Source organism: Salmo salar, chromosome 17, assembly GCF_965601325.2.
Source record: "Salmo salar chromosome 17, fSalSal1, whole genome shotgun sequence".
Classification (NCBI taxonomy): Eukaryota; Metazoa; Chordata; class Actinopteri; order Salmoniformes; family Salmonidae; genus Salmo; species Salmo salar.
Genome location: NC_138307.1, coordinates 22349963 through 22373743, shown reverse-complemented (window position 1 = coordinate 22373743; position 23781 = coordinate 22349963). Strand labels below are relative to the sequence as shown.

The following is a 23781-nucleotide window of genomic DNA, read 5'->3' as shown; positions in this document are numbered from 1 at the left end:
GTTCAGAGAGTGTTTAGAGGGTTCTGAGAGTGTTTAGAGGGCTCAGAGAGTGTTTAGAGGGTTCTGAGAGTGTTTAGAGGGTTCAGAGAGTTTTTAGAGGGTTCAGAGAGTGTTTAGAGGGTTCTGAGAGTGTTTAGAGGGTTCAGAGAGTGTTTAGAGGGTTCTGAGAGTGTTTAGAGGGTTCAGAGAGTGTTTAGAGGGCTCAGAGAGTGTTTAGAGGGTTCTGAGAGTGTTTAGAGGGTTCAGAGAGTGTTTAGAGGGTTCTGAGAGTGTTTAGAGGGTTCTGAGAGTGTTTAGAGGGCTCAGAGAGTGTTTAGAGGGTTCTGAGAGTGTTTTGAGGGTTCAGAGAGTTTAACATTTTGGTCATTGAGCAGACACTCTTATACTGAGTGCATACAGTTTTGTACTGGTCCCTCATGGGAATCGAACCCACAACCCTGGCGATGCAACAGCATGCTCTGTCAACTGAGCCACACAGAGGCAGCATACAGGAACTCATAAGAAGCAATTGCATGTAAGAGAGGAAATGGGAGTAAATAATAATGAATTAGTAATGCCTGACCTGTGTCTACAAATTCCTTTCTGTCACGTGAACTGATTGAGGTCGCTTCTAGAGAATGAAGTCACATTTTATAAGCTCTTGTATGCTGCCTCTGTCTAATCTTAATATTCCATACAGTTAATGTTCCACTCTCCGACCCGCCAAACGATATGTTATTTAATGGTTCTATGATGTAGTACTCTCTCTCTCTCTCTCTCTCTCTCTCTCTCTCTCTCTCTCTCTCTCTCTCTCTCTCTCTCTCTCTCTACAGGGTCTTGTTTTTGCGGGTCTGGCTGATATGACCCGACCAGCTGATAAACTGAGTCTCTCTCAGTCTGGAGTACTCATGACTACAGGTAACAGAGCAATGAGGACAGAGAGGACAGGAACTGTGTGTTAGTGTGTGTGTGCCTGTGTGTGTGCGTGCGAGAGTGTGAATGCGTGCGTGCGTGCGAGTGTGTAAATGCATGTGTGTGTGCGAGAGTGTGTGTAGCTTGATGACCCTTCAGATGAACAGTTCACTGATAGAATTACTGGCATGGATTCAGACATGATGGCATGGAACTTTCACACCTGCCCCTGCATCATGGGTTTTCCATTGCTGCTTTGTAAAAGCCCCACTGACTGTTAACAAGGACTGTAACGGTATGTCCCTGCGTGATAGCACTGTCCTTAAATGACACAAGATGACCCGTGCCTGTTTGAGACTACTCTATCTCAGACTATTTTCAATTAGAGATGATAATCGTGTTTTGGTCCTCGGATACGGCTAGTTACAAACCACTACTGGACGTTTTCCACAACGTGATGTCATTAGCTGTTGATTTGTGTTAAGGTATGGAGTTAGGTAGTGCACAGGGCATAGTTACACAATCCATTTCCCACTTCCAAACCCATCCCTAGGTGGCAGCAGCAACCGGGTCAGGTGCTGGGCTGTGCTAGCCAGGTGTTACTCTGGGCATCTTTTGGGCATACCTTTGTATTTTTCTTTATGTAAATATTTATTTTGGTCACCATCACTTGAACCAACAATAACCTGCTTGGGCTGGCCGACCACCGAGTCTCACCAGAGCTAGCCCTGATCCTGGTCAGATGTCTCCTAGCCGGTACCCCCACATACAACACTGACTAGCCCTGATCCTGGTCAGATGTCTCCTAGCCTTACATACAACACTCAAAATTATGAGAAAAGTAGGAAAAGCTAATATTGGATTTTTATACGCATTATGCAACGGTAACACATTTCTGAAGCAGAAACAACATTCAGATGCTCCAACTTTACCTGTCCCTTTACCTGTCCCTTTACCTGTCCCTTTACCTGTCTCTCCACTATTTTACAGGTGTTATTTGGTCCAGATGGTCCCTGGTCATCATTCCCAAGAATTGGTTTCTGTTTTGTTGCAACTGTTTTCTTGGTGCGTCAGGAGCCACCCAACTCTTTAGAATCTGGATGTGAGTGGAACAGACAGTTAGATACAGAGATACACACCAACTTGTGCCCTGCAATTTTACATACATTCAATTTGATTCGATATCTGTGAGCCCTATTCAATCAAACCATATTAGGGGGGAAAAATCATAATAATTTGTCAATGTACTGTATGTCAGTCATTGTCTGACAACAGGCTTGTTAAATACACAGTACCGCTCTGAAGGGCAAAGTGTGCTTGGTCACACATTTATGACAGCTAGTGACATTGTCCTTGGGCTTTGCCTTCTTTGTTGTGGTTTAAACCAGGCACATTATATGCCAAGCCTTCTGCCCTTGTGTTTTTCCTGTCAACTGAGTGATATAACCACAGAGATACATGTAGATCCTCTGAGTGATATAACCACAGAGATAAATATAGATCCTCTGAGTGATATAACCACTGAGATAAATATAGATCCTGTTCTGACTCTATGGATACAACACTAAATATCTCTGTGGTGTCTACTGCTTTGGAACGCGCATTTGGCAGAATTAGCTAACCGGCCCTGAAAGTTGTATTTATTTCTGTGAGATCACTAGACTACAGTCCATATCATACAATCTGTTACTCTATGACTACTTGTCTTCCATTTGGTTACACTTTAAAATCAGAGATATGGATACTTTTATAAAGTCTGCCAGGGTCCTTGCCTGAATGTAAAGGATAGCATGCCTGCCAAATTGTCTTTGCTCTCTGAGACCTATGATTAGTCTGTTTGAACCTTTATTTTGGTTTGTTAAGGTCGGAGGTCAACCCTGTCCCTCTGTGTTTCTAGGTACCAACAGGAAGTAAAGAAGCAACAAGAAGCAGAGGCTGCTGAACTTAAAGTAAAGCAGTTAGCAGAGGCCCATCCATTGTTGGATTATTTAGAATTAGCGACACTAACTACCTAGTGGATCTGATTAATTTGATTAAATGCAATTTCATCTTTGAGGACTTCAACCACCACAGAATCTTCCAAGTCAATAACACCCCTCCCTCTGCAAAGCACAATTCATGCTGTTAATAAGTATGAGGTGATGATGTGAGGATGACAGCACGTCTGCGTGAGGATGATGGTAAAAGATTAGTGAAAGGTAAGATTAGGCATGGAAACATAAACATTTACAAATTCACACAACACTTTAAAGATGGTGAATGTTTGAGTCTGATGATGGTTAATGTTGTCTTTTTCAACGGTAACACTTTGTTTTAGCCTTTTACCTCTTTGTCTGATTTTAGGACGTTGTGGTATGTATATATTTATTGAAAATAAATTCTCAATTTTGGATTAAACTGTTCCTGACTTGAAGAAACCCTTCTCATGTGCATGAGGTTATTAATGGCCAACTTGATCATAAGCTAAGTTAAAAGATAAACGTGGCTTCTTCAATTTATTGTTTACATTGTGTCTTTGCCATGTACAGTCCACAATCACATGTGGGGCGCGTTCAGCACGACACAACGTTTTGGAACGTTCAGATAGAAATATGTAATATTGAACAAACACGCTTCTCCGATATGTAGACAACAGTTGGCAACTAAACGGAGGTCTGTTTTCTAGGATTTACGAAATGGGGTGGGATCATAGTGTGAGCTAACTCTACCTACCAATGGCAGTGGGTTTGGGGCGGGGTTTATATTTCAGTACCGCCCCTGACACGCCTTCATAATAGATTAGGCACTACGGGTAGATGAGCCTGCTTTCTGTATTCTAGTTAGTATAGCCAATCAATGACAGGCTGTACTACTGCTACAATACAGCACATACTATTTCTTTATTTTGAACTGTCGGTACCAAGTTCAACAAAGGTAGGAAATAAAACTCCAGTCTCCAGACATGGCTTTAGTGGGAGTTAGAGCTTCATACCACAGGATTCTTAACCAGATCGAGCTCAAACTACCTGCTAAACTGAGACCTTTCTACAACCATCCAGCAGGTAAGGACAACATTATTATCAGGCTCACCTCAACCTGAGAGATCTGCATCACTTCCACTGTTCTCACCATCTTACAGTACAGACACTATACTGTATACTCTGATACACATTGGCAATATTTTCAATGTTTATAATGTAAATGACGCCTGCTGTCTATGCCCACTTATGAAAACAGACTAACCAGTTCTGCTAGGGCGAGTATGAGGTGTTCTCTCATTTGTGTCTGGAAGTAGCTAGCAAGCTAGCCAACGTTAGCCAGTTAGCTTCGGTGCTTGACTGCCGTTGAGGTCAGAACGCTAGGATCAACCTGCTCCTCGACCAGAGCGTACAGTGTGCGCTCTGAACGCTCCGAGAGCGAAACGCTCAGAATTTACAAACGGACAATCTGACAAGGCTCTGAATTTACGAACGGCCAGAGCGCACTATAAACGCTATCTGGCACTCCAGATTGAATTTGCGAACATTTACAACGAACTACTGGTCGCGTCCATAGATGCAGAACAACAAGACTGAATTGACTGGGTAGCGTCTCTGGCAACCGAACAACCCCAGATTTGTGTCGGGGCTATATATCTTGTGGAAGGATGAAATAGTATGAATAAATGCATAAAAAATAAGAAGTCGAGAGCCGGCAAACGTGCGAATATATACTCGAAACACCGGCTTCAAGGGATTACCAACATATTCAAATAATGATTGACACGTTTTCATTAAAAACGTTATTTTCATTAATTTATTCATACTATTGCATCCTTCCACAATATATAGTCCCGAAACAAATCTAGGGTTGCTACCCAAGCCGGCTGGTCGTTGGTTCTATCGGTTCGGTTGCCAGAGACGCGACCCAGTCGTTCAGTCTTTTTGTTCTGTATCTATGGACGCGACCAGTCGTTAAGTCTTTTAGTTCTGTATCTATGGACGCGACCAGTCGTTCAGTCTTTTAGTTCTGTATCTATGGACGCGACCAGTCGTTCAGTCTTTTAGTTCTGTATCTATGGACGCGACCAGTCGTTCAGTCTTTTAGTTCTGTATCTATGGACGCGACCAGTCGTTCAGTCTTTTAGTTCTGTATCTATGGACGCGACCAGTCGTTCAGTCTTTTACTTCTGTATCTATGGACGCGACCAGTCGTTCAGTCTTTTAGTTCTGTATCTATGGACGCGACCAGTCGTTCAGTCTTTTAGTTCTGTATCTATGGACGCGACCAGTCGTTCAGTCTTTTAGTTCTGTATCTATGGACGCGACCAGTCATTCAGTCTTTTAGTTCTGTATCTATGGACGCGACCAGTCGTTCAGTCTTTTAGTTCTGTATCTATGGACGCGACCAGTCGTTCAGTCTTTTAGTTCTGTATCTATGGACGCGACCAGTCGTTCAGTCTTTTTGTTCTGTATCTATGGACGCGACCAGTCGTTCAGTCTTTTAATTATGTATCTATGGACGCGACCAGTCGTTCAGTCTTTTAGTTCTGTATCTATGGACGCGACCAGTCATTCAGTCTTTTAGTTCTGTATCTATGGACGCGACCCAGTCGTTCAGTCTTTTTGTTCTGTATCTATGGACGCGACCAGTCGTTCAGTCTTTTAATTATGTATCTATGGACGCGACCAGTCGTTCAGTCTTTTAGTTCTGTATCTATGGACGCGACCAGTCATTCAGTCTTTTAGTTCTGTATCTGTCTTTTAGTTCTGAGTGATGTTGTGGTCCCGTGTGGCTCAGTTGGTAGAGCATGGTGTTTGCAGGGTTGTGGGTTCGATTCCCACGGGGGACCAGTGAGGAGAAGAAAAAAAAAAGAAATGTGTGCATTCACTACTGTAAGTAGCTCTGGATAAGAGCATCTGCTAAATGACTAAAATGTAAATGTAATTTTAAAGACACTTTCAAAAAGGAGAAACTGACTGCTATCATTTACTGACAAACAAGAGCATTAAACATATGTATCAACAGAAATAGATAAATGGTCATATGAACTAGTGCTCTTTAGCATATGAATGAGTGCTCTAAACTTAGATTGAGTTGAAACCTGAGTTAAAACCTGAGTTGAAACCTACAGTAGCAGAGCATGGACTTTGGATGGGGACTTGGTCAGTACTAGTCAGTCCTAGACTAGCAAACCATGTGCAACCTTGACATTGAGGTTATCTTAAATGGAGCAAACATCGTTTTATTACAGCAGTGTTGATATAGCATCCACATCAGTCTGTAGCTGAATTTAACTTAGAGGTGAATAAGGACAAACAGTGTTGATGCTGCTATTCTGAATGCTGATGAGGGAGTACACAGGGCTCTTCTCTCAGCCCTGGGGATCTAGGGCTGAACTATAACAGTGTGTTCATGTGGCTTGAAGGGGGTAGACAGAAGGTTGTTCCAATCAGTGGTTCTCAATTCCTGGTTCATGGGATATTGTTAATTAATATCAAAATAATTTGGGCGCATAATGATACAGAGATAAGATTAAAATCATAACGAAAATTAAAAGCAAAGCAATTAAGTTAATATAGTTGATAAAACAACCAGCCTAGCTATCAAATAGACAAGAGAAGGGAACACTGAATGGATAATATGTGTGAAGCTTAGTGACGTTCAACCACCATGTTTAGCACTCTTCAGTAAATGATAGCCCTTGGCAAGTTTTCAATTGGCAAGAAGAGAGCAGGAGAATAACAGTTGTTAAAACCATAGGAAGATACTGATTCCAGTCACTTTCAGTTCCACTTTATCTCTCTATTTCATCTTTATATTTCACTCCTCAACAACAAATCAAATGATTTCAGAGTTTAATGCTGCACAACGTTTATCTCTTTATGGAAAGTTTTCATGCGTAATTGCTTTGGCATATCCCACTCAGACGTCAATTCAACATCTATTCCACATTGGTTCAACTTAAATTCATTGAAATGACGTGGAAACAACATTGATTCAACCAGTGTGTGCCCAGTGTGATCTCTTTGTTGCGGTATCAACCAACTGTTTACACAAAACTAACGCTCACATGATTCATTGTAATCTTGTGTAATTGTACTCAACTTTCATTTCTAACCTTTCTAAATAAACACTGATATGTTTCCCTTTGTAGGCCCAAAGACAGTCTTCTTCTGGGCACCAGTGTGTAAATGGGTAAGAGTTGATATCTTTAACAAGTGTCTCATGTGCTGGACATCTTCTAATGGTGCTAAAAGTAAGCATGGCTGTGATTCTCTCTCTTTATCTCTCTCTACATCTCTGGTTATGGCTGGCATGGCTGATATGACCCGGTCAGCTGATAAACTGAGTCTCTCTCTCTCTCTCTACAGGGCCTGGTTATGGCTGGCATGGCTGATATGACCCGGTCAGCTGATAAACTGAGTCTCTCTCTCTCTCTCTACAGGGCCTGGTTATGGCTGGCATGGCTGATATGACCCGACCAGCTGATAAACTGAGTCTCTCTCAGTCTGGAGTACTCATGACTACAGGTAACGGACATTGTGGGAAAGTGGGGAAAGACAATATTTGACATTTACATCCACTATACAACAGTAACAAATTCCTGAAGCTAAAAAACATTCAGATGCTCCAACTTTATCTGTCTCTTTACCTGTCTCTTTACCTGTCTCTTTACCTGTCTCTTTACCTGTCTTTTTACCTGTCTCTTTACCTGTCTTTTTACCTGTCTCTTTACCTGTCTCTTTACCTGTCTCTTTACCTGTCTCTTTACCTGTCTTTTTACCTGTCTTTTTACCTGTCTTTTTACCTGTCTCTTTACCTGTCTCTTTACCTGTCTCTTTACCTGTCTCTTTACCTGTCTCTTTACCTGTCTTTTTACCTGTCTCTTTACCTGTCTTTTTACCTGTCTTGTCACCCCTCTATTTTGCAGGTGTTATTTGGTCCCGATATTCTCTTGTCATTATTCCGAAGAACTGGGGTCTCTTTTTTGTCAACGGTTTTCTTGGATTGGCAGGAGCCAACCAACTTGTTAGAATCTGGATGTGAGTGGGACAGACTCCATAGTTAGACACAGAGCTATGCAAACTGACATGCATGGCATTCAATCAAACCCTATAAGGAGAAAGAAAGGGAAATAAAAACAAAATTCTGATGGGGTGTATGTCAATCAATGCCATTGTCTGACAATAACATTGTTAATAAATATACAGTACTGCTTTGCATGGCAAGGTGTGTTTGGTCAAAAACAGATTCATTTATGACAGTCCATTGTCCTTGGACATGGTGTCTATACCTGTTTGGAACTTTTTACAGACACATTTCTTTGTTGGCAAACTGGTCCTGAGAGTTGTATTTTGCAAGATTACTTAAATTCATCTAAAAAAAATGTTACTCTATAACCATGGTCATTATCTTTCATTTGTTTACACTTTAAAAAACAGAGGGCTAAATTGATCTGTCAGGGTCCTTGCCTGAATGTAAAGGATAGCATGCCTGCCAACTTGTCTTTGCTCACTGAGACCTATGATTAGTCTGTTTGAACCTTTGTTCTGGTTTGTTAAGGTCGGAGGTCAACCCTGTCCCTCTGTGTTTCTAGGTACCAACAGGAAGTAAAGAAGCAACAGGACGAGAAAGCCCAGATCCCCATCATATAACCCACGCACATAAACACAGACACACGCATACACACTTGTATTTAATTTCTTCATGTCTTAATCCATTTTTATGTAAAGTCTGTAAAGTCAACCCTCAACAGTCACTAACACAGGTCTGATATACAGTACATATCACAGGTCTGATATACAGTACATATCACAGGTCTGATATACAGTACATATCACAGGTCTTATATACAGTACATATCACAGGTCTGATATACAGTACATATCACAGGTCTTATATACAGTACATATCACAGGTCTTATATACAGTACATATCACAGGTCTGATATACAGTACATATCACAGGTCTTATATACAGTACATATCACAGGTCTGATATACAGTACATATCACAGGTCTGATATACAGTACATATCACAGGTCTGATATACAGTACATATCACAGGTCTGATATACAGTACATATCACAGGTCTTATATACAGTACATATCACAGGTCTTATATACAGTACATATCACAGGTGGCCAGTTGCAACTTAATTTGGGAGGGCTGGCTCATAGTAATGGCTGGAACGGAATACATGGAATTTCCATGGGTACCATGTGTTTGATAACATTCTATTCACTCCATTCCAGCCATTAATATTAGCGTTCCTCCCCTCAGCAGCCTCCTGTGATATGTATATAACCAGGCCCCATATAACCAGGCACTATATTCTAATAGGCCTAATGAATATGTAGGAATTTACATTCCTTCCTTTTTGGTGTTAGAATTATTTTGAGACCAAGGAAATATCTGATTTTGGCTTGAACTCTCAATATTTGTAATAGATTTGTGCCCTTAAATATTTACTTAGTATTATGTGCAAATTTAATACAGTTGTTTGTAGGATTACATAATTGTTGTAATTTAAATAAAATAATGTATTTATGAAAGCTGTATCTGTAAAATCGTTTGTTTTCTGTAGTAAAAATGTTACAACCTTGTAGGCCTACAGGCCAGATGAATTACAGATTCAGCTGTTTTGATAAGGACTAACTTTTCATCGCTTTTGTTGTTCTTCATTTACATTTTATTCACATGTTTGTCATATTTTACAATACATTGTAAACATTATATTATAAACCTTTTGAAGAGAGATAGCTATAGAACCCTGATATGGTCTATGATGTTTTTGTTTGTTGTGCATTCTGTGTGGCCCTGGCCTCACCCATCTCGTCGGCAGTGTATAGGCGCCACCATGTGGCAATTTGGCAAACTACAGTGCAGGACAGGAAAAGAGAAAATGTCTTACCTTCAGTTTATTTACAATACGTAGCTACTAAGAAAAGCAAGGATGCAGTATGAAACCAGCGCTCTCTTACAATACTACTTATCTAACGTAACTAGCTTCTCAAAAAAATACTTAGCCAAATATCCCAATATCGCAAGAGGGTTTCTATACCATTGTTACCGCTAGTAATTTGCACAGTCACGGTGGCCGAGAGGTTAAGGCGTTGGACTCGAAATCCAATGGGGTTTCCCCGCACAGGTTCGAATCCTGTTCGTGACGATTGTTCACTTTTAGTATTTGCAGTTGTATTAAAGAAAACATACGGCAAGTATGTATTCTGCTTATATAGGCTTATTTGGATTTCGAAATAGCTATATGGAGAATTTATGCTTTATTATGGGGGAACGAGCTCTGAACGTAACACGCCCCCTTGATAATCATGTGTTTTTCTCGTCTCCCTAATTTTGACAGCTGTAAATTAATTAGAACCTGATTTGAACGATTTCCACCATCACTACTAGTCTCTCTTCTCTCGCTTCAGTGACTTTAATCAAATATGTTCGCCATTGTGCCAAACGATGCTCAATTCTTGATAAAAGACATAAAGTTGGGATTGAAGAATTTAAATGTAATCTTTATCGTGTTGGAAATGGGTGAGTGGTGAATGACAGTAAAATGTTTGTTTTATAAAAAAAATTATGTTTTTCATTTGGTGATGAATGAATGCAAACTTTGTTCACTCTCTCCTTCCCTCCACCTGAAGGAAGGGTAACTAAAACAAAGGATGGGCATGAGGTTCGCTCCTGCAAGGTGAGGATCATTTCCTCATTATTTTCTCCCTCTCCTCCACCCCCCATCTTTCTTCAGTCTCATCCTGCCTTTTTCTGCTCTCTCCTTCATGCAAACCTTCTCTACCTCTCTCCTGTAAAGTGGGATAATTGCTCTCTTCCACCCTCCCTGTCTATTCTACTCCCTCTCCCCCTCCCTCTCCTGTCAGGTGGCTGATAAGAGTGGGTGCATCACCCTGTCTGTGTGGGACGAGGTGGGTGGACTCATCCAGCCAGGAGACATCCTCCGCCTCACACGAGGGTATCTATCTATCTATCTATCTATCTATCTATCTATCTATCTATCTATCTATCTATCTATCTATCTATCTATCTATCTATCTATCTATCTATCTATCTATCTATCTATCTATCTAGACAGTCATTTATTATGTTCTGTCTCTCTGACAATTATGTCAATATACATTGTTGTAAATATGTGCAAATAGTTAAAGTAAAAAAGGGAAAATAAATAAACATAAATATGGGTTGTATTTACAATGGTGTTTGTTCTTCACTGGTTGCCCTTTTCTTGTGGCAACAGGTCACAAATCTTACTGCTGTGATGGCACACTGTGGTATTTCACCCAATAGATATGGGACTTTATTAAAGTTGGATTTGTTTTCGAGTTTTGTGGGTCTGTGTAATCTGAGGGAAATATGTCTCAATGGTCATATGTTTGAAAAGGAGGTTAGGAAGTGCAGCTCAGTGTCTCTCTCTGTCGTCTGTCTGTTTCTCTCTCTCGTCAGCTATGCATCCCTGTGGAAGGGCTGTCTGACTCTCTACACTGGCAGAGGAGGAGACCTGCAGAAGATAGGAGAGTAAGACACACAAACGGTTGACTTGGATTCTAATGTGTTGTAGATTTAGTTAAGGTATTGATCTGTGTTGTATTGTAGTTTTTGCATGGTCTTCTCTGAGGTGCCAAACTTTAGTGAACCAAACCCAGAGGTACTGGCCCAGGCCAACAGGCCGGTGAGTATACACACCAGAATGATCTATACATATTATTATACATGTTATTTTCTACATCTCCCCTCCTCTCCATCACCTCTCCCTTTCTCTCTGTTCATCTCATCCTCCTCTCTCCAGTCTAAAATTGAGTCCCAGAACAGTTCTTCTGTCAGTCAAAACTCCACCCCCTCAGTCCCCACCCTCACATACTCTTCCAATGGATGCTCTCCGCTCTCCCGGAATCCAACCTATGGGAGCACAGGACAGCAGACTGGGCGAGGCACCGGAGGTCCTGGCACCGACCCCAAGCCCACAGTATCTATGGGCAACAGCAGGGACCCACGGCAAGGGCTAAAGAGGAAATGACGCTGGTTTCAAACCAGCACGTATCTTGGGCCTAGCTCTATTTTTATTTAGCAAATTAAATCATTTTTGTTAACATGGTCATTTTCTAAGGAAGATAACATGTTACACATTTGGGTAACATACATAAATAAATCATAACTAAAAGATTTTGGGGGTTTGAAGTAAAGTTACTCAACTCACTCCAACTGTTTCAACACGTCCATACCGGCAGATAGCCTGCTCCCCTTTCATTTGCAGTAGGTAGAAGTTGTTTCTTGGAAAGAGGCAAAAAAGAATGAGACCAGGTTAGAGGACTTTCTCTTTAATATTTCTGGAACACTGCAGATTCTAGAGGATGCATGTGAGAAAGTGTCCTTACATATGAACCACACAGAGAAACACCCTACCACACACATCCAAGAGAGATAGAGGGCCGAGTTCTCAGATGAATCTACTCCCAAAGCACACTGAGTGAGACCCAGTCCAAAACCCCAGTCCTGAAGGTTCTGGACCATGGAAAAAAGCCTTGTGTCCACAAGACCTTCCTGAATAAAGTCCACTTCTACAAGCCATTAAAACCCGTTAGAAACAGTTCAGTCCTATCACAGAACTCACTGTTTCCGGTCACAACTTGCAGACTTGTTTACGCTGCTGTGCATTTTGTTGCCGATCTTACTTTGCTACCTTACGGTTTTTTACTTTTTCATTACCGTATATTTTTACTTTTTCCCTCACTCAACTTTTTTCATTCAACTTTTTCACCCCGGAGGTTTTATCTGGACATGGTTCGTCAGGACTTCAAACAGCCGAAGCTAAGTAACATTAACATGATGCCTTCTAATTGCAGTCGTTGTACTTATAATATACAGGAGAACGATCGCCTTACGGCAAGGATAGCTGTACTGCAAGCCCAGCTTCAGACGCAATCGTTAGGCAAGGGCAATTTCTGTGTAGGAAAGGATGAAACAGCGTCTGTGCCACCAGTAAGTACAGATAGTAACGTTAGTATAAACCCCCTCGCACGGTCCCCGCAGCCGGACAACTTTCTCATGGCTTCTGGAGGGAAACGCTGTAGGAATGCTCAACCGGTGTCGCTTATTCAGCCGACAGAAACTTTCAACCGGTTCTCCCCATTAAGCGAGTCGGAGTCGGAGGCCGAGAATTCTCTGGTCTCTACTCCTCCCGTTGTGGGGTCTGCGACGCCGACGGCTCCCACCATTAGCTCTGACAAATTGAAAACCCTAGTCATTGGCGACTCCATTACCCGCAGTATTAGACTTAAAACTAATCATCCAGCGATCATACACTGTTTACCAGGGGGCAGGGCTACCGACGTTAAGGCTAATCTAAAGACGGTGCTGGCTAAAGCTAACACTGGCGAGTGTAGAGAGTATAGAGATATTGTTATCCACGTCGGCACCAACGATGTTAGGATGAAACAGTCAGAGGTCACCAAGCGCAACATAGCTTCAGCGTGTAAATCAGCTAGAAAGATGTGTCGGCATCGATTAATTGTCTCTGGCCCCCTCCCAGTTAGGGGGAGTGATGAGCTCTACAGCAGAGTCTCACAACTCAATCGCTGGTTGAAAACTGTTTTCTGCCCCTCCCAAAAGATAGAATTTGTAGATAATTGGCCCTCTTTCTGGGACTCACCCACAAACAGGACCAAGCCTGGCCTGTTGAGGAGTGACAGACTCCATCCTAGCTGGAGGGGTGCTCTCATCTTATCTACGAACATAGACAGGGCTCTAACTCCTCTAGCTCCACAATGAAATAGGGTGCAGGCCAGGCAGCAGGCTGTTAGCCAGCCTGCCAGCTTAGTGGAGTCTGCCACTAGCACAGTCAGCGTAGTCAGCTCAGCTTTCCCCATTGAGACCGTGTCTGTGCCTCGATCTAGGTTGGGCAAAATTAAAAATGGCGGTGTTCGCTTTAGCAATCTCACTAGTATAAAGACCTCCTCCATTCCTGCCATTATTGAAAGAGATCGTGATACCTCACATCTCAAAATTGGGTTACTTAATGTTAGATCCCTCACTTCCAAGGCAGTTATAGTCAATGAACTAATCACTGATCATAATCTTGATGTGATTGGCCTGACTGAAACATGGCTTAAGCCTGATGAATTTACTGTGTTAAATGAGGCCTCACCCCCTGGTTACACTAGTGACCATACCCCCCGTGCATCCGGCAAAGGCGGAGGTGTTGCTAACATTTACGATAGCAAATTTCAATTTACAAAAAAAAAAAAACTGACGTTTTCGTCTTTTGAGCTTCTAGTCATGAAATCTATGCAGCCTACTCACTCACTTTTTATAGCTACTGTTTACAGGCCTCCTGGGCCATATGCAGTGTTCCTCACTGAGTTCCCTGAATTCCTATCAGATCTTGTAGTCATAGCAGATAATATTCTAATTTTTGGTGACTTTAACATTCACATGGAAAAGTCCACAGACCCACTCCAAAAGGCTTTCGGAGCCATCATCGACTCAGTGGGTTTTGTCCAACATGTCTCTGGACCTACTCACTGCCACAGTCATACTCTGGACCTAGTTTTGTCCCATGGAATAAATGTTGTGGATCTTAATGTTTTTCCTCATAATCCTGGACTATCGGACCACCATTTTATTACGTTTGCAATCGCAACAAATAATCTGCTCAGACCCCAACCAAGGAGCATTAAAAGTCGTGCTATAAATTCTCAGACAACCCAAAGATTCCTTGATGCCCTTCCAGACTGCCTCTGCCTACCCAAGGACGTCAGAGGACAAAAATCAGTTAACCACCTAACCGAGGAACTCAATTTAACCTTGCGCAATACCCTAGATGCAGTTGCACCCCTAAAAACTAAAAACATCTGTCATAAGAAACTAGCTCCCTGGTATACAGAAAATACACGAGCTCTGAAGCAAGCTTCCAGAAAATTGGAACGGAAATGGCGCCACACCAAACTGGAAGTCTTCCGACTAGCTTGGAAAGACAGTACCGTGCAGTATCGAAGAGCCCTCACTGCTGCTCGATCATCCTATTTTTCCAACTTAATTGAGGAAAATAAGAACAATCCTAAATTTCTTTTTGATACTGTCGCAAAGCTAACTAAAAAGCAGCCTTGGCAAATGGAGGATGGCTTTCACTTCAGCAGTAATACATTTATGAACTTCTTTGAGGAAAAGATCATGATCATTAGAAAGCAAATTACAGACTCCTCTTTAAATCTGGGTATTCCTCCAAAGCTCCATTGTCCTGAGTCTACACAACTCTGCCAGGACCTAGGATCAAGGGAGATACTCTTGACACAATGATGAAAATAATCATGTGCTCCAAACCCTCAAGCTGCATACTGGACCCTATTCCAACTAAACTACTGAAAGAGCTGCTTCCTGTGCTTGGCCCCCCTATGTTGAACATAATAAACGGCTCTCTATCCACCGGATGTGTACCAAGTTCACTAAAAGTGGCAGTAATAAAGCCTCTCTTGAAAAAGCCGAATCTTGATCCAGAAATTATAAAAAACTATCGGCCTATATTGAATCTTCCATTCCTCTCAAAAAAAATTGAAAAAGCTGTTGCACAGCAACTCACTGCCTTCCTGAAGCAGTATCAGTTTGTCTCTGTGAATGGTTTGTCCTCTGACAAATCAATTGTAAATTTCGGTGTTCCTCAAGGTTCCGTTTTAGGACCACTATTGTTTTCACTATATATTTTACCTCTTGGGGATGTCATTCAAAAACATAATGTTAAATTTCACTGCTATGCGGACGACACGCAGCTGTACATTTCAATGAAACATGGTGAAGCCCCAAAATTGCCCTCGCTAGAAGCCTGTGTTTCAGACATAAAGAAGTGGATGGCTGCAAACTTTCTACTTTTAAACTCGGACAAAACAGAGATGCTTGTTCTAGGTCCCAAGAAACAAAGAGATCTTCTGTTGAATCTGACAATTAATCTGGATGGTTGTACAGTCGTCTCAAATAAAACTGTGAAGGACCTCGGCGTTACTCTGGACCCTGATCTCTCTTTTGAAGAACATATCAAGACTGTTTCAAGGACAGCTTTTTTCCATCTACGTAACATTGCAAAAATCAGAAACTTTCTGTCCAAAAATGACGCAGAAAAATTTATCCATGCTTTTGTTACTTCTAGGCTGGACTACTGCAATGCTCTACTTTCCGGCTACCCGGATAAAGCACAAAACAAACTTCAGTTAGTGCTAAATACGGCTGCTAGAATCCTGACTAGAACAAAAAAAATTGATCATATTACTCCAGTGCTAGCCTCCCTACACTGGCTTCCTGTTAAGGCAAGGGCTGATTTCAAGGTTTTACTGCTAACCTACAAAGCATTACATGGGCTTGCTCCTACCTATCTTTCCGATTTGGTCCTGCCGTACATACCTACACGTACGCTACGGTCACAAGACGCAGGCCTCCTAATTGTCCCTAGAATTTCTAAGCAAACGGCTGGAGGTAGGGCTTTCTCCTATAGAGCTCAATTTTTATGGAATGGTCTGCCTACCAATGTGAGAGACGCAGACTCAGTCTCAACCTTTAAGTCTTTACTGAAGACTTATCTCTTCAGTAGGTCCTATGATTAAGTATAGTCTGGCCCAGGAGTGTGAAGGTGAACGGAAAGGCTGGAGCAACGAACCGCCCTTGCTGTCTCTGCCTTGCCGGTTCCCCTCTTTCCACTGGGATTCTCTGCCTCTAACCCTTTTACAGGGGCTGAGTCACTGGCTTACTGGTGTTCTTCCATGCCGTCCATGGGAGGGGTGCGTCACTTGAGTGGGTTGAGTCACTGACGTGGTCTTCCTGTCTGGGTTGGCGCCCCCCTTTGGGTTGTGCCATGGCGGTGATCGTTGTGGGCTATACTCGGCCTTGTCTTAGGATGGTAAGTTGGTGGTTGGAGACATCCCTCTAGTGGTGTGGGGGCTGTGCTTTGGCAAAGTGGGTGGGGTTATATCCTGCCTGTTTGGCCCTGTCCGGGGGTATCATCGGATGGGGCCACAGTGTCTTCTGATCCCTCCTGTCTCAAACTACTGCAGCATAAATACTGGAGGCTATGTGTTGGGGGGCTAGGGTCAGTCTGTTACATCTGGAGTATTTCTCTTGTCTTATCCGGTGTCCTGTGTGAATTTAAATATGCTCTCTCTAATTCTCTCTTTCTCTCTTTCTGTCTTTCTCTCGGAGGACCTGAGCCCTAGGACCATGCCTCAGGACTACCTGGTATGATGACTCCTTGCTGTCCCCAGTCCACCTGGCCGTGCTGCTGATACAGTTTCAACTGTTCTGCCTGCGGCTATGGAACCCTGACCTGTTCACCGGACGTGCTTGTTGCACCCTCGACAACTACTATGATTATTATTATTTGACCATGCTGGTCATTTATGAACATTTTAACATCTTGACCATGTTCTGTTATAATATCCACCCTGCACAGCCAGAAGAGGACCGGCCACCCCTCATAGCCTGGTTCCTCTCTAGGTTTCTTCCTAGGTTTTTGGCCTTTCTAGGGAGTTTTTCCTAGGGAGTTTTTCCTAGCCACCGTGCTTCTTTCACATGCTTTGCTTGCTGTTTGGGGTTTTAGGCTGGGTTTCTGTACAGCACTTTGAGATATCAGCTGATGTACGAAGGGCTATATAAATAAATTTGATTTGATTGACTATCTCTGTGACTCCTGTCCTTCATCCTTCCACTTACACTGAGTGTACTAAACATTAAGAACACCTTCATATTGAGTTGCAGCAACCCCTTATGCCCCCCAGAACAGAACCAATTCGTCGGGGCATGGACTCTACAAGGTGTCAAAAGTGTTCCACGGGAATGCTGGCACATGTTGACTCCAATGCTTCCCACAGTCGTGTCAAGTTGGCTGGATGTCATTGGGGTGGTAGACCATACTTGATACACACGGGAAACTGTTGAGTGTGAAAAACCCAGTAGTGTTACAGTTCTTGACACCTGGCACCTACTACCATACCCTGTTCAAAGGCACTTCAATATTCTGTCTTACTCATTCACCCTCTGAATTGCACACATAGAGTACCAGTCAGAAGTTTGGACACACCTACTCATTCAAGGGTTTTGCTTTATTTGTACTGTTTTCTACATTGTAGGGCTAGCCATTGGAAGTCCATAGAGTCACTCCTCCCAACAAAATAATGTGAGAGACTAGCTCTCTGAATCCAGTAGGCTATAAAAGTCTGAGATAAAATAACAAGTATGTCTATGCTAGTTAAGCATTTGAGTAAAAGTTCAGAGAAGATTCACAAGTTAACTAGCCATATAAATTCAGATCAGACATATACATTCAGATCAGTCCAAAGTCCACAGTGTGTGTGTGCTGGAGGTGAGCTTCTCGGGGGTGGGGGGATGGTAACACAAGCAATGACCGCCTGACGAAGGCTCCTGCAGTCAGACAACTTAACTGTGGTGCAGGATTTCCTTTCTATTCAGAGTAAAGTTATGTCCCAGGTAGTCTGCTATTGACTTTCTGTTTATAAGCCTTGTGCCCTGCCCAAGACCAATGCTATGTCCTTCCAAATTCTGCCAAGACTAAAAATGAAACTGAAAGTCTGTCATTGTGGGTGGAGACAGTCTTTCTGTAGTAGCCAGAAGGTTTTTCATTCGGTTAGTTTGCAAAGACAACGGAAAAATACCGACCGAGGACCTGAGAGAAGTTTGAGGTGTTAGCTGCTAATGATTGCTCCATGATCAGCTACAGACACATATCCTTACTGGTTTGAGAGGCTTTCACTTTTAACAACTGTTCTCAGACCAGTCATGCTTGACGAGGGTGTACGCTATGAGGCCCTATCAGTGGCAATGGGAGCCACGGTGAGGCCCTTGTCCGACTTTCAGAGGAACAACCCTGGCAAGACACCTGAAAACCTTTTGACTGTGGAAGGCTTTCTCATCGGTTCTGTCCTGGGCGTCACCTCTCTCCTGCAGTGGCTCAACCCTGTCTCATGGTTGACATGGGGGTTATCAGTGCTTTTCTTCAGCGAGGACAAAAGCAAGGCAACCAACACCGAACTCTTTGTGGATGAGGAAAAATTCTTTGATAGGAAGTTTGATTATGACTTCACCAACGTTTCCGACTCTCAGAGTTTTGTGAGAGGCGATGAGGGTTACAAGAGACCGTGTGGATGGAAACGGATCGCGTTGAAGGTTCTGGACAAATACGGAGATAACACATGGCTCGGTCCAAACGGGATTCGGACATACTCGGTTCCCGGGGAGTGGCCAGTGTCATATCACGGTACCAGCGAGGACGGGGCTAAAGGCATCATCCAGTCCCACTATAAAGTAGGAGATAGGCAGCTCTACGGGCGAGGGATCTACTCCACTCCTGACCTCAGCCAAGCCAGCGGCTACGCTAGAGACTTTGTGTCGACGACAAACGGGAAAACCTACAGGATGGTCCTTCAGAACCGTATCAACCCAACCCAACGGAAGATCTGTAAGAGAGTTGACTACTGGCTTGTTCCAGTTAATGACGGCACATCTGAGGAAGAAGAGATGAGGATTGTGGAGCGCTCCATCCGCCCCTATGGGATTCTGCTGAAGGAGATGTGTAGGGAGGTGTGATAAGAGAAGGTAAACCAAAGTCATAGGGAAGGTGTCAATTGCATACTCCTCGCGTCCTGTCTCGTATCTTTCTCAAAACCCCTTGCATGAGAAAGCCAGAGTTCCTTCCCCTCGGACCTTCTCCAATTGGTTTTGAGGAGACGAGGAGTATGCAATTGAGATCTTCCCATATAGAGACTTTAGAGCAGGAGGCCATGCTGCTTCTTTTTCAGAAATAACTGCCTTTTGAAGGAGTTAGATTATATTTCATATTTCATGAATTAGATTTGAACTGCTAGATATTCCATCTTTGTTCATTTTATAGTTTTTTTCTGTCTGGCTGTATCAATGAAGTGCCTTACTGTATGCCATTTGTGAATTACATCAATGTTTATTTGACGTATGTGTTCACTATATGTTCTACAATGCATCTATTTCTCTAGTTAATAGTGTGACATTAATTGTGCACCTTGTTAGGTGTGAGTTCAAATGTATCTTTTGTTCAGTGATCTGCCATCATTTCTGCTTTTTCCTTTTTCATTATATGATTTTAAATGTATTATTATTTTGTTTCACCATACACTTTTATTGACCTTTTTGTTAGCTTCTGTTTTACTTTCCTCTAGAAAATAAAACTAGTGCCAACAGATCTGTCCCTGCAACATGTTTTACTGCCCTTCTGCTGTTTGAACACAGGAGGGCAGCACACAGTTTACATGAGTTTCTCAGGGTATTCATTCTCAGCTGTGAGGAAGTGGTTTACTTTATAAAGTCACACCTGCTGTAACATGACTATTTCAAGGTGTTAGTGTTAATGATGCTTGAAATAATGATTCTTCAAACTGATGAAAAGTTCAATAGACATTTATGTATTTGCCCCTGCATGTAGTGTATTTGCATATAGAATAGAATAAATTCTATTGTCCATCTGAGGATGGAACTTTTCCTTTGGCATCACTTTAGAATGTAAAAACCTCTCATTGTATCCATCATACTCATTAAGAACACAGTAAACCTGACACCCTGTGCTGTAGGTAGACATTGGGAAACATGGCAACTCACTCATATGATCTAGTGCACGTGTCAAACTCATTCATATAATCTAGTAGTGCACGTGTCAAACTCATTCATATGATCTAGTAGTGCACGTATCTAACTCATTCATATGATCTAGTAGTACTTGTGCTTCTACACCTGCATTGCTTGCTGTTTGGGGTTTTAGGCTGGGTTTCTGTACAGCACTTTGAGATATCAGCTGATGTAAGAAGGGCTATTTAAATACATTTAATTTGACACATGCTTAGTGCACGTGTCAAACTCATTCCACAGATGGCCGAGTGTCTGTGGGTTTTCGCTCCTCCCTATTTAGTAAGGAACTCCCCTCACCTGCTTGTCTAGGTCTTAATGAAAGGAAAAAACAACAACCAGCAGACACTAGGCCCTGCATGGAATGAGCTTGACACCCCTGATCTAGTGTATCAGAGTACCATGTTGATTACACCTAACCAAACCTCTCAGATCTCCACAACTGCATAGGTAGAAGGAGCTAGAAGCTATTTGGGATTCTGTGCATGTTTATCTGTCAGTCTCTTTCTCACTCCGTCCCTGGTTCTCTGTCTTCAGCAGTTTCTTATTGAGCCCGATAACCACAGAGGCAAAGTGGTTCAGACCCACAAAGTCTCCACAGATGATGTTGACAGCGGTTAGGTCCGGTCCAGGAGTCTGCTTCTCCACCCAGTCCAGCAGCAGGGAGAAACTCTTCATCGTTAACTTCCTCATCGTCAGACAGGGGTTGCAGACCACCACAGCAGTATCCTCCGTCAGGTTCAGCCCCGAGGTGAAGAAATGAGCTGTCAATCAAAGAGCTCAGCTGTCAATCAAAGGACACACACGCACACACACCCACACACACTAACCTGCTCTTCCTTGGGCCTTCTGCCGCTCCTCCAGGTAAGAAATGACCTCTTTGGGGTCTGCCGAGTCAGCGTACCTGTAAAGGGTCAAAAGTTACAGGTTTAACACACACTCACACAGAGTCCCAAATACAGAGTCCCACACACAGAGCGTACCAGTAAGGGATCTTAGGCCACAGTTCCTTGTGTTGGTGAAGAATCGTCTCATCGTCATACGAAATGATGACCTGCTGCCCCAGATCCCAGCACTGGCTCAGATAAGGAGTCTCCTAGACACACACACACACACACACACACACACACACACACACACACGAGAGTTCATTCACCTTTCATGCCAATAAAACACAGAAAACAATGGACACTTCGCTTCCTGAAAACTTAACTGACCCCAACTAACACCACTTCCTGAAAACGTGAACTCACCCCAACTGGCACCACTGCCTGAAAACATGAACTCACCCCAATTGGCACCACTTCCTGAAAACATGAACTCACCCCAACTGGCACCACTTCCTGAAAACATGAACTCACCCCAACTGGCACCACTTCCTGAAAACATGAACTCACCCCAACTGGCACCACTTCCTAAAACATGAACTCACCCCAACTGGCACCACTTCCTAAAACATGAACTCACCCCAACTGGCACCACTTCCAAAAACATGAACTCACCCCAACTGGCACCACTTCCTAAAACATGAACTCACCCCAACTGACACCACTTCCTGAAAACTGAACTGACAGGCAGTACTGGGGTCTTGTCTATCCTGTACCTGTGGGGGGCAGAGTTTGTCTTTAAACAGCTGAGTGATGTAGCAGACCAGGGCCTGGTGCTCAGAGTCAGTCAGCAGGTAGAAGTGGGAACAGGACAGGATCACTACCTCCTTCTGGTGCTGCTCCAACCACACAGCCATGGTTGACAGGGCCTCCTACACACACACACACACACACACACACACACACACACACACACGATCGTGAATAATATTTATAGTGCATATGCTCTCACACTGAGTACAGAAGATTCACACACCAGGATGGCATGTGTGTATACTATACCGTACCTTTACAGTCTGTAGCGTATAGATCGCGTGTGCGAAGTACAGCGTGTCATCTGCGTTGTGTGTTTTTAGCAGGTCTTGTGTGCTGTGTGTATTTTTTATGTTTTTATGGGCGATCCGTAGATCGAAGAACCGGATTCCAGCATCCAACTGATCAGGAATACACCACGCCTATGGAAGAAAAGGACAGGGAAGATCTCTAACTTAGATTGTATATAATATTAATAATACACACACACAGTTCTCTGTCTGCAGTGTGCTTCTGTTTCTGTGTGTCTTCTTGTGTGTCTTTTTGGTTTTATTATCCTTGTGGGGACCAGAAGTGCTCACAAAGATTGTAAAACCAGGGGAAACAACAAGGGACATTTCGCCAGTCCCCACAAGGAAAAAAGGCTATTTTCAGCTTAGGAGTTAGGTTTAGGGTTAGAGTTACAATTAGGGGTTAGGGTTGGGGAAAATAGGATTTTGAATGGGAATCAATAGTTTGGTCCCCACAAGGATAGGAAAACCAACATGTGTGTGTGTGGTGTGTGAAGCATGCCTGTGTGGTGGCCCAGCGGTAGACACAGGGGCGTACAATGCAGGGTGCCAGTCGATCCAGAAACTGCAGCATGAACGACTCAGAACCCAAGACAGGAGAGTGTGTATCCAGGCAGTAACTCATACTGTCATGACTCCCTGCAAGCAGAGACAAAAAGACACAAAAGCACAGTCATATGACATCAAGGAAAGAGCCTGAATAGGTTTGAAAAAACAGGCTTACTTCCTCTAAAGAAACTCGTGACAAATGTTTTCTCTAGGCTAGGTCCATATGAACATAGTGTAATGAAACAGGCAGGGAGCAGGTCTCGAACCCTCAACCTTCTTGCCCGAAGTCCAGCGCGCAATCGATTGTGCCCCAAAAACATGCTCAAGTGGCAGTCGATATCCGCGTTTATAAACCCAGGGTCGTTACAATAGCTTGTGCTCTAAACTCTACTTCTCTATCAAACTCTTTTTGTAATCGAAATAAAATGGTTAACAGTAGGCTATCACTGGACATGATTAAGTTCATTCTCACCGGGTATCGCCAGGTCCCAAAGCGGTGTACCCCACAGTTCCTCTGGCAGCTGAGACATCCAGTCTGCGTTTGTGGACGATGCGTCTCCGCGCTCCATTTCCACCGTCTATTGACATCTACTATTGATGATAGCTTGTAAACAGCGAGCGGAATGTAGCAGGACCACAGTTAAAATGCTGTAAATATGTTCACCCGGGTCTGTGACTAGAAAGAGATGGAAATGCCCGTTCCCATTTGGTCCTATTCTTGCTTCCGCATTATCTTCAGTAGGAAGAGGAAATTCCAGTTACCCCAAGAAAAAAACATG

The 23781-nt window shown here is 43.0% G+C and overlaps 4 protein-coding genes and 1 non-coding gene across 5 annotated transcripts; 4 read left to right on the top strand and 1 right to left on the bottom strand.

The window, feature by feature from the left end:
* Positions 1-3663: 3663 nt before the first annotated feature.
* On the top strand, positions 3664-9414 carry LOC106575789 (mitochondrial pyruvate carrier 2). Its single transcript, XM_014152474.3, has 5 exons — positions 3664-3932; positions 7007-7047; positions 7298-7382; positions 7784-7895; positions 8450-9414. Exons 1-5 carry the CDS (start codon positions 3833-3835, stop codon positions 8505-8507), a joined length of 396 nt encoding a protein of 131 aa, XP_014007949.1. The 5' UTR covers positions 3664-3832; the 3' UTR covers positions 8508-9414.
* Positions 9415-9557: 143 nt separating this feature from the next.
* LOC106575791 (SOSS complex subunit B2) lies at positions 9558-16363 on the top strand. The gene is made up of 6 exons (XM_014152476.3): positions 9558-10401; positions 10512-10558; positions 10746-10837; positions 11326-11397; positions 11476-11551; positions 11669-16363. Exons 1-6 carry the CDS (start codon positions 10305-10307, stop codon positions 11894-11896), a joined length of 612 nt encoding a protein of 203 aa, XP_014007951.1. The 5' UTR covers positions 9558-10304; the 3' UTR covers positions 11897-16363.
* trnas-cga (transfer RNA serine (anticodon CGA)) lies at positions 9946-10027 on the top strand. Its single transcript has one exon. It is a non-coding gene; the product is annotated as a tRNA-Ser (tRNA).
* A 2072-nt stretch (positions 16364-18435) lies between the features above and the next one.
* On the top strand, positions 18436-20394 carry LOC145861374 (uncharacterized). The gene has a single exon (XM_082963609.1). It carries the CDS (start codon positions 18652-18654, stop codon positions 19456-19458), a length of 807 nt encoding a protein of 268 aa, XP_082819735.1. The 5' UTR covers positions 18436-18651; the 3' UTR covers positions 19459-20394.
* Positions 20286-23767, bottom strand: plcx1 (Phosphatidylinositol-specific phospholipase C X domain-containing protein 1). The gene is given in 3 exon segments (NM_001141169.2): positions 20286-20766; positions 23007-23092; positions 23475-23767. Coding segments are annotated over 3 exon segments (228 nt in total). The 5' UTR covers positions 23572-23767; the 3' UTR covers positions 20286-20721.
* Positions 23768-23781: the final 14 nt, after the last annotated feature.

Bases quoted from the DNA above. Each gene is read 5' to 3' on its own strand.
- LOC145861374 (XM_082963609.1), top strand. From the start codon at position 18,652: ATGCTTGACGAGGGTGTACGCTATGAGGCCCTATCAGTGGCAATGGGA.
- LOC106575789 (XM_014152474.3), top strand. From the start codon at position 3,833: ATGGCTTTAGTGGGAGTTAGAGCTTCATACCACAGGATTCTTAACCAG. The intron at 7,048-7,297 runs GTAAGAGTTGAT...CTCTCTCTACAG, and splicing joins GGGCACCAGTGTGTAAATGG to GGCCTGGTTATGGCTGGCAT. The intron at 7,383-7,783 runs GTAACGGACATT...TCTATTTTGCAG, and splicing joins TGGAGTACTCATGACTACAG to GTGTTATTTGGTCCCGATAT.
- LOC106575791 (XM_014152476.3), top strand. From the start codon at position 10,305: ATGTTCGCCATTGTGCCAAACGATGCTCAATTCTTGATAAAAGACATA. The intron at 10,559-10,745 runs GTGAGGATCATT...CTCTCCTGTCAG, and splicing joins ATGAGGTTCGCTCCTGCAAG to GTGGCTGATAAGAGTGGGTG. The intron at 10,838-11,325 runs GTATCTATCTAT...CTCTCTCGTCAG, and splicing joins ATCCTCCGCCTCACACGAGG to CTATGCATCCCTGTGGAAGG.